The following is a 13,353-nucleotide window of genomic DNA, read 5'->3' on the forward strand; positions in this document are numbered from 1 at the left end:
TGTGCTTTTTATAAGCCATCGCCATAGACTCGCCTTACCTGACATACACCCTCCACGCTGGCCCTCCCCCTCCCCATACAGGAGGCAGCTTGGCGGGGAAGTAGCTTTCCTGAATCCATAGATGGGCAATGACAGGGCCTCCAACTTCCGATTTCTGTCTCTTCTTGGTTCTCATAATCTCCTAACACCTACGTTTTCTCCAACCACCATCACTCCACTCTCTCCTGTTAGAAATGAGAAAAGAATGGGGACTGTTCTTCCATCGTCATATTTTGAAATGCCATTTTCCCCATTTCAGCGGTCACAGAGCAATGAAGTGTTGTCCTCAAATTTGAGAAATCTCTAAGTAATTAGGAACTCTTTCCAGATCCAAAACATCCATAAGCTTAAGAAAAAGAATGAGCACATGATTTAATTGGCTTTCTCTTTTAATCAAAAACATACTTTGTTACAGAGTTCTCAGGAAAGGTTCAACTATTTTTTAGCCACAGACTTCAACCAGGCAAAAGTATACAGAAAGCCACAAAGGAACTACCACAGCTTTAGCTGACCAGTTTTCCCAAAAGCAGAAGCTAAGCGTGGCTCTTCTCTGGGTTTTAGCATAGCTGCATTCCTCTGAGTTCAGGGGAGGAGACAGAGTTGGGAAATACCAGCACCAAATCTGTCCCACTTCCTCCAAATGGTTCTGCAGCCCACCAGGTTTTCATTATCTGCAAGCGTTCACACGCTTCCTTTAAATCACATGTCCAAGGTACTGGCCAGAACCCAATACCTGGAGGATGTTTGCCAACTCCATGTTTAGCCTTTTAACTAATCCAAGCTCATGAGTCCTTCTATCAATGACAAGCAGCCATAGCAACAGCAGCTGGTTTCATCACTTCCTCTCCCAGCTACCACAGAGCTGGCCTCTACCAGGACTCCCCAACATCCCGCCCTCGACCCGACCCCAAGGAAGGCTCTCAAGGTCCTTGAAAAAGCCAAGTTCATTAATTACACTCATCCAAGGATAGGCTGGAAGAGAACTCTGAAAGGAATGTTCCAGCCAAGTCTTCTGATCAAAATGGACCTAAAAAGAGCCAAGAATAAAGTGAATAATCATCCACTGGTATTGTTTTCTTGAGTTGTATAAACCATTTTAATTGATGCATTTGAAAGGAATTTCCCTGTTTTGAACATAGAAGAGTTAAGAAACCAAAGACTCAACCAAAGTCATGACCTCTAATATCATTAGGCATTTACGGTAAGTTTTCAATTCATTTTAGCTGAAAAAAATTTACCAGCACACAGCACTTAAGGGGATGGTGTTGCACACAAACTAACCCAAAAGGTAAAATGTTATGACTGAAAAAAAAAAAAAAAAGCCTTAATAAACCTTTAATAGAGATGATGGAAAAATAAAATGAAAACCCCCCCCAACCCCCATTTTTTTTTTTTAAGGTATTTATTGCAGCCCCCAGGGTGGTGCTAGGCCTTTGGTTGAATTTAAGTCTTAAGGACATTCTTATGTAACTTCTTGTCCATAGAAGAATAGTAATAAAATATCAAGCCTAGTCTCATTTGAATAACATGGAAATAAGTAAAAAGCCTCCTCAAACAGCAGAGCAAAGGTAAGGAAGAAATCAAAAACTGCTGGAAGGTAGGCAAGGTCACTTAAATTTCAGAGCTGGAAAAACTCATCTAGTCCAACTCCCTCATTTTACAGATGAGGCAACTGAGGCCCAGAGAAGATAAATGACTTGCCTAAGGTCATACATCAAATTAGTGGCAAAGGGCAAACTAGAGAGTACAACTGTCTGGCCCCAGCCAAGAGCCACTCGTTCAGGTTGAACAAGAACACTGGCTCTGACTCCTACTGAGAAAGCCTCGTAAATAAACTGAAATCTATCCACATCAACAGAGAGAAATGATTGTCTTCACCGGAGTTTTCTCCTCAGTCCTTCCTACAGTTCGAAAAAAGAAAAAAAGGTTCATTCATCACTCGTTCAAGTCTGATGTTAAAATCCCTGAAATCATCATCAATTACTTTAGCTACTACTTGGGGCAAGATATCAGACTCTCGATTCTCATAAAGGCACCTATAGGTCAAAAATATCTGTAGAAGAGGAATGCCAGAACATAGGGCTCAGAAGAGAACCACCAAAACAAAAATGACCCTCTCGCTTTCTAAGGTTTTTGTTTTTTGTGGGTTTTTTTTTGCTGTTTTTGCTGGTGTTCTCTAGGCAACTGTATTGTCTCTGGCTATTGATACTAATTTAGTAACCCTTGTAACCCCCATGAGCAGCGTTCAAGTGGAAGCAATGAAACCTTTCAAAATCTTGCAAAGGGGGAAAATATGAATGACTCACTTCTCTCTACTTCAACTACCTGAAACTCAGCAAGAATCAGGAAGCACTCTGAGCAGTCAAATGCCAAAGCACTGAAGTCCTTTTCAGTATTTTACAGGAAAGTTTCTTGGGTCCTGTCCCAGTTTGCCCTTGTGTTTCAAAGAAAGTTCTAATAAGTATGGTTATCTGGTTTCCTTGCCCAAGCAGCTGGAAAAAAATGAATCAGAAAGGGAAGAAGAAACTACCAAGAGGAGGTACACCAACTACACACAGGAAGTGGTCACTGTCAGGAAGGGAGAAGACTGGGGAGAGTAGATAAAAAAACTAAACATTCAAAACCAAAGCAGTCTGCAACCATTTAGTAAAGGCAAAACAGTCCAGCCTGTCTATGCAGCCCCTGAAGTCTACAAAGGCAGCTAGGCACAGAAAGAAACATTATATCCAGTATGTTCTCTGATATCTATATTAGATAACTCCGTCAAAGAAATGGCTAAAATAAAAAAGTTTTACTGCTTAAGGCAAGTTTGGAATTTGTGGAAAATCCCATTCCACAGTGGTACCAGATAAACAAGATAAACAACCTAGCAACAACACTGGGAAAAGTGCTAGGAACAAGGCTGTGCCTGAGGATGCTGCACTGAATAAGGCCACTAACTTTTAACACCCTTCCTTATCTAGCTGTCAGAAAAAAATGGAAAGGTTTGAACAAAAGTTTCTCATAGCCTATTTTTTTCAATCTTGCAAAGGAGGATTTAGGCAATTATTTACAGATAGCCACCTGCAACAAGATGGGTTCTGATTTTGGAAAGATAAAGAACACATTTCTTCAACTATTTACTAGTCCTAGCCAAGCCCCGTCTACAAATGAGGTGTTAACTGACTGACTTTACAGGTAATTGCTTTCATATATTCATTTACCATTTTCCCAATCTGCTACTGCAGAATAAAATTCCAGTAAAATGACTAGTGATAAAGGGAGCAAACTATAAAAACTACCATCAAACAGGATTCTACCCTACTCAGAAGAAAATTGCTTCTTCCAAAAGGCTCTCCAAAAGGATCTGAACTAATCTGATTTTGCATAATAGCTAATGAGTTACCACCAAACCAGGAATAAAAATATTTCCACCTTATATTCTTTAACTTCCACAGACAGTGCAGGAGCAACTTGGGAAAATGTAAAATTTCCCATCTCCAGACGGGCACAATCAAAAAGATAACTGCAGTAAACTTTTAAAATTATCATCTGGAAGACTGGACATTCTACTTTGCCTTCAAAATTTCTATTACATTTATCTCCCTTTACACCACATCCTTCCCTACTGAAATCCAACACAGCTAACGTGTGTTCAGTTTACTTGGATGTTTCGAGTATGGTTATCCCCAAGCCAGACCACTGAACCTGTAAATCTACAATGTTTACAAGAGGAATGGGATAGGCAAGCTATTTAGTGGTTAGGCCAATACAAATGAGCCATGCTTCTAGAAAAACAAGGTTATATGGCAGTGATTTATTGTCATTATCTTTGTATACCAGGTGTAGTATACTTTAAAAAATGAGATACACTAAATCCCACAAAAGAATCTACTCCCTGGAAAATAAAGGCAACACCATTAAGGATTCCCTTCAATAATGCACTGGAAGGCACTGGACAAAAGTGGAACTGGCCTCATACTGGATTATAAAGGTACATACTTGGTGCATCTCTCACTCAGCTTTCATAGAAATTCAACATTTTGAGAATCTTTGAAAGGTGAACTAGAGAGAGAAAACCCACCCAGAGTCGTATCCTCATAATAATCAGATTCCGAGAACTGTAGAAACTATTCTATCCTTAAAGCAGCCCCAAATTTTAAACCTAGTGATTTAGTCTTACTCATCAAAGATGACTACCTTTAAGAAATGGAAATACCATTTAACAACTGAGCTCTCAGGAATAACTGATCATAACATACTAGATGTTTTCTCAAAAGCATGTGACTGCATCTAGGTATAAGTATGTAGCAACTAATAACTAGAAGTACTTCTATGTACTTTTAGTACTTTTATGGCTCTTAGCAGAAAGAAACCAAGAAAGGTGGCTTGGCCTCAAAGATAGACTTCTTAGCAAATATTTTCCATGTACTTTCCCCAGACATGAAAACTTTCCTTAAAGTAGAAAAGGAGGCAATAGATTACATCATAACATGCTTATGGTTCTAATCAAATAAACTGGATTTTAAAAATCTGTCATTCTAAAACACTCTACTCTCACTCCTACTTTTCATTCACAGTAAAATAGACCTAAAGTCAATAATCTCTAAAGAATAAAAATATCTTTTTAAAAAATCTGCCAATTAAACTTAAATCACCATACTTTTACAGATTAAAATGAGGTTTTTAACAAAGGTATCTGTAAGTACTCAAGAGTACAAATGAGTTGGTAAAGAAGTTATTTTAAAAACAAAAAACATGTAGCTTGAATCAACAACTATGTTTAAATCACAGCAATAAGCAAACTCAGTGGTTACTAGGTGGTCTTAAGACTTTCAGAGCAAGGAAGTTGAAGACTTGTTCACCTAAGTCGATATAAGGATGACTATCATGCATAAGTGCTTCTCATTATCTCAAACTTGTAACACACCTTAGAATCTTACTACACTTAGAAAGGCCTTCCAAACAAACAGTAAAAGCATCTGAAAGATAATCCTTGATCTTATTTCAAACTACTTATCTTGTAGACAACTTATTTATCTTGTAGACAATCAGGACTATTTTTGCTACAGTAAAATAAAAGTTCAAAAAATAACCAATTCTTTACTTGATATATAATGTCCATGGGGAAGTCCCAGTAGAGTGTAAGGGAAAAACCAAAGCTGCAGTACTGGCTGTTGCCTGTCATTTAGTAGAAGGTGTCCTGCCACTGAGATTGGACTCAAAAGTGCAAAAGAAAAAAAACTTAAAAATCAAACCTAGAATTCAACTTTTTATGTTGAGATTTGGTTTTATTTATGCTACTAGCTAAGTAAAAAGCATACATATTGTGTCTGTGGTACAGTCAATACATTTGCAACTTTTCTACTTAAATTCTCTATACAAAGTCACTGCCAATTGATATGATCATTGATGGCAAAGGGCTTAGAATAACCAAAAGGTATAAAAAGTTTGCAGTCTTGCCCCGAGATACAAAAACTGAATTTTAAACAATGTCATAACATACATGATTTAAACAGTATATGAAAAAAAAGTCACACATCAAATTAAGTACAAAAATATCCAAACTACCTATTATGAACTATAATGTTTCCATTATTCTGCACAGTATTTAACACAGAATTTAGCAGTTTCCAAAATACTCATCATTTAGTTTAAGCATTGCCACCTTTGCAGAATGGTAAGTTATCAGGTGGAGTGACACTGCTTTTAGTGTTTTTAAAAATACAAAACCTTTCCCTATGAATTAATGAAGAAAAAGAAATTCTTCTTCTAGGCTGCTTAGTAACCAACCTTCTGCCTAGAAATATATACTACGTCTACTGTTTAACAGGGCAAAAGTACGCTACTTGATAAATAGTTATCCAACAGGGATAACGAGTGTAATTTTAAATGATATTTCTTTGATAATTTTAAAGAATTCTCAGTATACAGAGAGATTAGTGTTTTGCCTTGGCGAAAATAAAATTGAAATCGTAAGACAATCTGAATTGAAATCATCTTCACTAGTTTAACTTGCAAAAAATATTTTGGATAAAAGGTTATAATACATTAACTATCTTATTTTTTAAACACAGAGTAAAGTTGCTCTTGGTAAAATTAACTCACCCACATGGCACAATACCTGGGAGTAAAGTATGTTCAACAATAACAACTCGCACACAAAATAACATAGGTGAATTAACTTAGAGAGCTTCTCTGCCTTTAAAATCAGCAATATTGAATTTATTCTGTAGAATAACACACATATCGATGTTCTGCATATAAAAGGGTCTAAGACAGTTTAAAGGGCTAAATTTTCCAGCATTGGAATGATTCCTTCATATATAACTGGTGAAGATTTAATAAGAATGTGTTTTTCCTGATCTTCAAGCTCTGAGCCATGCCTGAAAAGTTCTAAATAGGAAAAAAAATTGATTCAATCCAGTTTCTGTCTGCTAGGAGCAAGGCAGCAAACATATTTTTCAACCCTTTATGAAAAGATAAAGCAGAACGAAAGTGAAATATATCTTCAGATTATAAACAGGATTGTATTTTATAGTCCACCATCCTGACAAAGAATGTTATGGGCCCCAACAGTAAAAGACCTCAGTCTAAAGGTTGTGGGTCCGCAATAGGCATGGTGTGAAGAACTTCATCTAGGAGCTGGAGAGCCCGGTGTAAGTGAATCTCAATCCAGCAAGGCGTTTCTTTGATGCTCTGTCTTGGGTAATCCGGTCCCCAGCCCTTCACAAAACTCATCCTGAGTATGCATAAGCGACGAAGGTCATCAACACCGATTCCAGCAGCAGCTGACAAACCTAACGGAAAATATTTGGAAGACGTCAGAGGGACAGGCTGATGTATTCCCATCCTTCCTACATCTTACATTAATAAAGTGACCAGCTTTCTTTACTTCACTCTCCCCAGTATATAACTTCTCTGTCAAAGTGCCAAGAAGTAAGTACAGATCTAAACTTTGTCAAGAGACTGAAAACTTTTGGTTAAGACAATTTACATTCCACATGAGTCTTCTAGCTCCCATGAATTATAAAGTGAATTACTACCATCTACCAGCACCCCACCAATTTTTCTCTTTAGAAGTGGAGGTGAAGGGAAAAGAAACAACTTGTTTTTAAGAGGTAGCATCTCCACAGAATGGTTCTAAGAACTTTCCTGTCTGTCTAAACAGTCTAGTTCAGAGTAAGACATGACTAAGAATGAAACAGTTAACAGTCCTGGTTCCACTAAAACTTCCTGGATGACCAGATGATGTCTGTCTCTCAATTTCACAAGGTAACAGAGATAATATGCAATTACTCAATGGGGGCAGTAGGTGAGAATGAGAAATTTAATAACAGTTCTGGATTCCTTAGTAAAAGCAAGTTTATAACATCAAAACTAGCAAATTAATGGTTTAGATGCCCAAATTTCTTTAAAAAATCAAATCCCATAAACGAGTATGCCTTATCTACCTCTACATTGTAAACTCCTGAATGTAAGTCACAATGGAGACTCTGCATCTAGTTTTCCAGTCAGAACATACAGTCATATATAGTCAATCTGCATTCATCAATATTACAATGCAACTAATGGGAGGAATTTGCATGTACTGTAGAGAAACCTGCAGGGCCACTGCAGTTTTCTTAGCCAGTGTGATTTGCTTACCACACTGAAGAGGTTAAGAACAGGGGTTGAATGAATCACTAGTTATGCCTTCAGACGTGGAAGATGGGTGCCACGTGTTTCCATCATAAAAGTCTATAGTCAGGAGTTTAACTCTGCAGTAAAAAATTCCCCATCAGTGTGAAACCTGGCACACAGTTCAATTTTACCCTAAAATTAAAAAAAAGTCTACAAGTTATCAAAATACCACCCTCACTTAGTTTTCTCTCCATGCTTAGCATACTTTAAAAAAAAAATTGGAAGTGCCTAATTCTGAAATTGAAATACGCTTTCCTTCCAGAATAAAGCCAAGCATGTCAGTGATAACAACCCACCCTGGCTGGTGAGGCAGGAATTAAAAACATCAACAAAAAAAAGGGGAGATGACCAATAATGTAACAATAACCCTTTTTCTTCTTCATCCCATATTCCCTTTTTGATACAAAAAGAATGAAAACAGGGTCCTAGACAAAGGGCAAATGATATAGAAGAATCGTTTTTTAACAAATTCAAAAATGTTCTTATCCCAGTAAAAAGAACTTTAATTTCTATTACTGCTTAAACTAACTAATCAAATGAGTGAATCAAGATAAAACACCAACTATTACACTCAAACAAACAAACGAACCAAAAGCATACTTACTGATAGCTGGAGCTATTCCACCTACTGATCCTGGGCCAGGGATGTTTCCAGCCACGGCTGCTGCCTGGGCAGCTGCTGCAGCTTGTGCAGTGGCCGCCTGCTGCTGCATCTGCCGATGACACTGTCGCAAATCAAAGACCTTTTAAAAAAAAGTATAGGTTTAATGCTATGAGTCCGTCAGAAAAGATTCCATTCATCAAAAACCAATGCACAATTTATCTAAACTTTCGGCTTCATTAAACTCTCTTATAAATAAAAAGAATTAAGTAAACTTTTTAAGTTTTTATGTATGTTGTAACTGGAAGTTAGGAAAGGTGGCTTGGAGCTCACCAAGAGGCACATTTCACTATCAGGACAGATGTGGCTACCACATGCCTCTGCATCCTTTACCTAGGTTCAGTGTGAGTCAGTCATTACTGTCCCTCTGAAAAACCACCCGTTTGTGTAAAATGAAATCATTTCAAGAAATCACCCCATCCTTTCAAACCAAATTGCTGAGTTTTCTTTAGGCTGAAATGATGACCTTGGTCATATGGCCAACTTTTTTATCATTCTAGCTATTTGGAGGAACATTAATAAATGGCATTGTCACTATATTAAGATCTGCATTTTTTTTAGAGTTGCATACTTTACTACATAGGAGTAAAATAACAAGCTGTCTAGGACTTGTTTTAAAATACTGAAGAAACAAAGAAAATGTATTTAAACTCAAAAACAAAAAAGAAACAAAAAAAGGTAAAGCAAATATAAAATCTTTACTGAATCTCAGTGATGAATAATGGGATTTTATTAAACTAGGTTCTCTCTTGTTTTCTGCATGTTAAAAAAATGCTCATCGTTTTTCAAAAAAAGCTTGGCTTTTGAATACTATCACTGATAATACTATCTATTACATAGGTTCTTTATTAATCTCTCTGGAACCTCAATTTTCTTATCTATAAAACAGGAATGCTAAGTGTACATGCTTTTTCGTAGGGTTGTTGTAAACTTTGCATAATATGTAATACGTTGTCAATAAATGTTATTTATTTTGTTTTTGGCCTCCCCTGTAGCCATTTACCTTGCAGGATGAGTTAAAGAGTTCATAAGAATTTCAGGGTTCTTTATCAGCCATCCAAGGGCTGACATAGTAAGGAAGGGGTTGACACTTTTATTCTTATCGTCATAAAAGTACTGGAACAACGTTCGTTCAGTAAGCAACAAATTATGAATGACAAATCACATCACCTTTTTTCCTAAAAAAAATCAACTTCCTAAAATAATGTGTTTGATTATATTTGCATTTAAAACAAGCATGGGAAGATTACACAAGCCGAGTGGTCACCTGTAGAAGCTGCAGAAAAGGATAGCACAGGAGCAAGGCTGCACAAGGCAAACTTTTCAAACTGAACCGTGTGACCATATTCCTCATTCAAATAGTACTTTTTAAAAAGCCTCCTACTATGCACAAAACCTAAATATGAGCGAGCATAACTGTCTTTAACAATAAAAGAAATCAAAGAATGAATAACATACTTTATCAGATAAACAACACTTTTGGAACCCAAACCATTAGTTTTCAGATGCCTGAAAAAATTTTGTCTTTAATCATGGTATTCATACAAACCATACAACAAAGCAATCCCCTCCCAATTGCAAATCACATTGCCATTTACTTATTTCTCCATTCAATGCCTATCTTCCAGCATCAATGAAGAACAAAACAGACCATTTCATTCTCTAAAGAGCTATGAACTTGTCAAATATATATTACTGTATTACCTGGCCAAACTATTAGTCCTAAAAGGCTTCAAGACAGAAAACATAACAAAGTCAGGTCTGAAAACCAAAAATCCCACAATGCCCAGGGAAAAAAACCATTATTTTTTTCAAGATTTCCCAAGAATCCACTAGATTCTGAAACTTTCCATTGGTCTATGACCTCTTGGAAGGCATTACCTAGCATAACACAAAGCAGGGACTCAAATATTTGAAAAGCTGAATAGCTAGCTCTACAACCATTCTTTTTAAAGAAGGAAATTAATAAACTTTACTTTTTAGAGCAGTTTTAGGTTCCCAGTAAAACTGAACAGAAAGTAAAGAGAGTTCCCTGTCCCACTCAAGTACAATATTCCCCACTATCAACAACATTCCCCAGTATCAACAAACTGCATTACGATGGTACATTTGTTACAATCAAGGAACCTATGGTGACATGTCACTATCAAAGTCATAGTGTATATTTAGGGTTCACTCTTGGTTTCGTATAATCTGTGGGTTTGGCCAACTGTATAACAACATGGATCCAACAAAGTAGAACCATACAGAGTCAATTCACTGCCCGAAAAATCCTTCGTGCTCTGTCTACACATCCTTCCCTCCCCCTTACCCTTGGAAACCACTGATCTTACTGTCTCCAGTTTTGTCTTTTCCAGAAGGTCACAGAGTTGGAATCATATAGTATATAGCCTTTTTCGGATTAGCTTCTTTCACTTAGTAATATGCCATCAGATTCCTTCCTCCATGTCTTTTCATGGCTTGATAGCCCATTTTTTATTGTTGTTAATATTTCATTGTGTGGTTATACCACAGTCTATTTATCCATTCACCTGCTGAAAGTATTCTTGATGGCTTTCAAGTTTTGACAATTATGAATAAAAAGCTCTATAAACATCTATGTGCAGGTTTTTGTGTGAACATAAGTTTTCAATTCACTTGGGTAAATACCAAGGAGCATGGTTGCTGAATCGTATGGTGAGAGTATATTTAGCTATGTAAGAAACTACCAGACTGTCTTCCAGAAGTGGCTGTACCATTTTGCATTCCCACCAGCAATGATAACAAGTTCCTGTTGCTCCACATTCCTGTCAGCATTTGGTGGTGTCAGTGTTCTGAATTTTGGTCATTTTACTAGGTGTGCAGAAGTATCTTACTGTTGTTTTAATATGCAATTCCTTAATGATGTAAGATGTCGAACACCTTTTCATATGCTTACTTGCTATCTGTTATCTTCTTCAGTGAGATGTCTAGTCAGGTGTTTTGCCCATTTTTAATCAGGTTGTTTTCTCATTGTTCAGTTTTAAGACTTTCCTATATTTTAAATAATTGTCCTTTTTCAGATGTGTCTTTTGCAAATATTTCCTCCCAGTCTATGGCTTATTTTCTCATTCTCTTGACATTGTCTTTTTCAGAGCAGAAGTTTTAAATTTTAAGGAAATCCAACCTATCGATTGTTTCTTTCATAGATCATGCCTTTGGTACTATATCTAAAAAGTCACTGCCATATCCAAGGTTATCTAGGTTTTCTCCTATGTTACATTTTAGGAGTTTTATAGTTTTGTGTTTTACATTTAGGTCTTTACAATCACTTTTAAAAAGTTTTTAATCATCACTAACGAAGTATGGCACATATATAATCTTATTATCTGGGAGCAGGGAATAAAACTTACGTATAAATTTCCAGGGTTCGACTTTGCTCTCAACTTTATAAGTCATTAAAAATAACCAAAAGATCTTCACACAAAGGTTCTTTACAATACGTTGTAAAAAAATCACAATGACTGTCTTACCTAAATCTATGCTAATAACAGCAGCACATATTATAGGTAACCATAAAGATAAAATTTTAAAATGACTTTTATCTGTAGATGCAGCAAAAATGATTCATTAAGCACCTCAGCAAACCTTCCTTCCACAGTGGATTATTTATGTAATTACAGCACTCAAATCAGAAGACTTATGATTATTGGCTATACTGCTACCTGATACCTGGGTTGCCTCCTGACTATATACTGTATCTGACCCACTATACCATAATATATTTCAGCTGTTATACTGGATGGTAAAATTAAAGCTATCACTGAAATGCAACCATCTTCCTCTCAGAATATGGCCAAGTTATTGATGAAGACAATTCAAAGGAACCAAAGGTTTTAAATATTCTTTTTGGATCCAGAAGGTATTTCTGATCAGCAATCCTGAGCAAATCAACAACTTACCTCTGCTTTCATTTAATTAAACATGTTCCCTGTGCTTATTCTTCATTTAAGTTTATTACAAACTTATTATCTAACACAAGTGTCTTATAAAAAATCATTGTCAACATCTTCAGGATATTGTCTTTCAACCAGACGTCAAATTCTGGCATTTTTCTTTCAAAATACTCTCAGTTTGAATCAATACCAAGAACTAGAGAAACATGATTGTGTTAGTATACTGGGCATTTGAGGGACTTGCTAAGTTCCCTGACTTGGAGTTAAGAATCATAATATATAATTGGGAATTACATATTAAGTGGGAATTATAATAACCTTCAACATAGCCTACTTCTGGTTTAGAAGCATTCATTGCCTCCTCTTCTCACAACATATATGTCTTCAAAAACAAACCTGAATCTACATCATCAGAGAAATGTGAATCAAAAACCAATACAACGAGATACCACTTCACACCCACTATGATGACCAATGCTGAAAGACAAATAATGAATGTTGATAAGACTGTAGGAAAAACTGGAACTTTTACACACTGCTGATGGGAATGTAAAATAGTGCAGCCATTTTAGAAAAGTTTGATAGTCTCTCAAAAAGTTATATATAGAATTTTGATCCTAGCAATTCCATTCTTAGGTATATATCCAAGAGAAAGACATGCATTCACACAAAAACTTATACATGAATGTTCATAGCAGTATTATTCATAATACAGCCAAAAAGTAGAAACCTAAATGTCCATCAACTGATGAATGGATAAATGTGGTATGTGGACTATTATTCGGCCACAGAAAAAAATGAAGTACATATAACATGCTACATGGATGAAGCCTGAAAACATTATGCTTAGTGGAAAAAAGTCACAGAAAACCATATGATATGATTCCATTTATATGAATGTTCTCAATAGACAAATCTACATATAAAGTAGTTAATGGGTGTCTAGGGCTATGGGAAATGTAGGGGGTGGGGGTGACAGCTAATAGGTACAGGGTTTTTTTATGGGGTTATGAAAATGTTCTAAAAATGTGAACATACTAAAAATCATTAAATTATACGCTTTTAAGTAAGGGAATA

At 36.3% G+C, this 13,353-nt stretch overlaps 1 protein-coding gene across 3 annotated transcripts in view; it reads right to left on the reverse strand.

The window, feature by feature from the left end:
• Positions 1-410: 410 nt before the first annotated feature.
• Positions 411-13,353, reverse strand: part of SMAD4 (SMAD family member 4) — a 39,097-nt gene continuing 26,154 nt past the window's right edge. For 2 of the 3 annotated variants that reach the window (XM_023531077.1, XM_011360481.2), the window contains 2 exons: positions 8,306-8,444; positions 411-6,818 (listed from right to left, as the gene is read on the reverse strand). In XM_023531077.1, coding sequence (XP_023386845.1) covers positions 6,607-6,818; positions 8,306-8,444 — 351 coding nt within the window. In that variant the 3' untranslated portion in view covers positions 411-6,606. Of the gene's footprint in view, positions 6,819-7,665; positions 7,779-8,305; positions 8,445-13,353 lie in introns of all 3 variants that reach the window. The other variant, XR_002780572.1, reaches the window with a different exon arrangement.

The sequence above is a fragment of the Pteropus vampyrus genome, unplaced genomic scaffold (assembly GCF_000151845.1).
Source record: "Pteropus vampyrus isolate Shadow unplaced genomic scaffold, Pvam_2.0 Scaffold3, whole genome shotgun sequence".
NCBI lineage: Eukaryota > Metazoa > Chordata > Mammalia > Chiroptera > Pteropodidae > Pteropus > Pteropus vampyrus.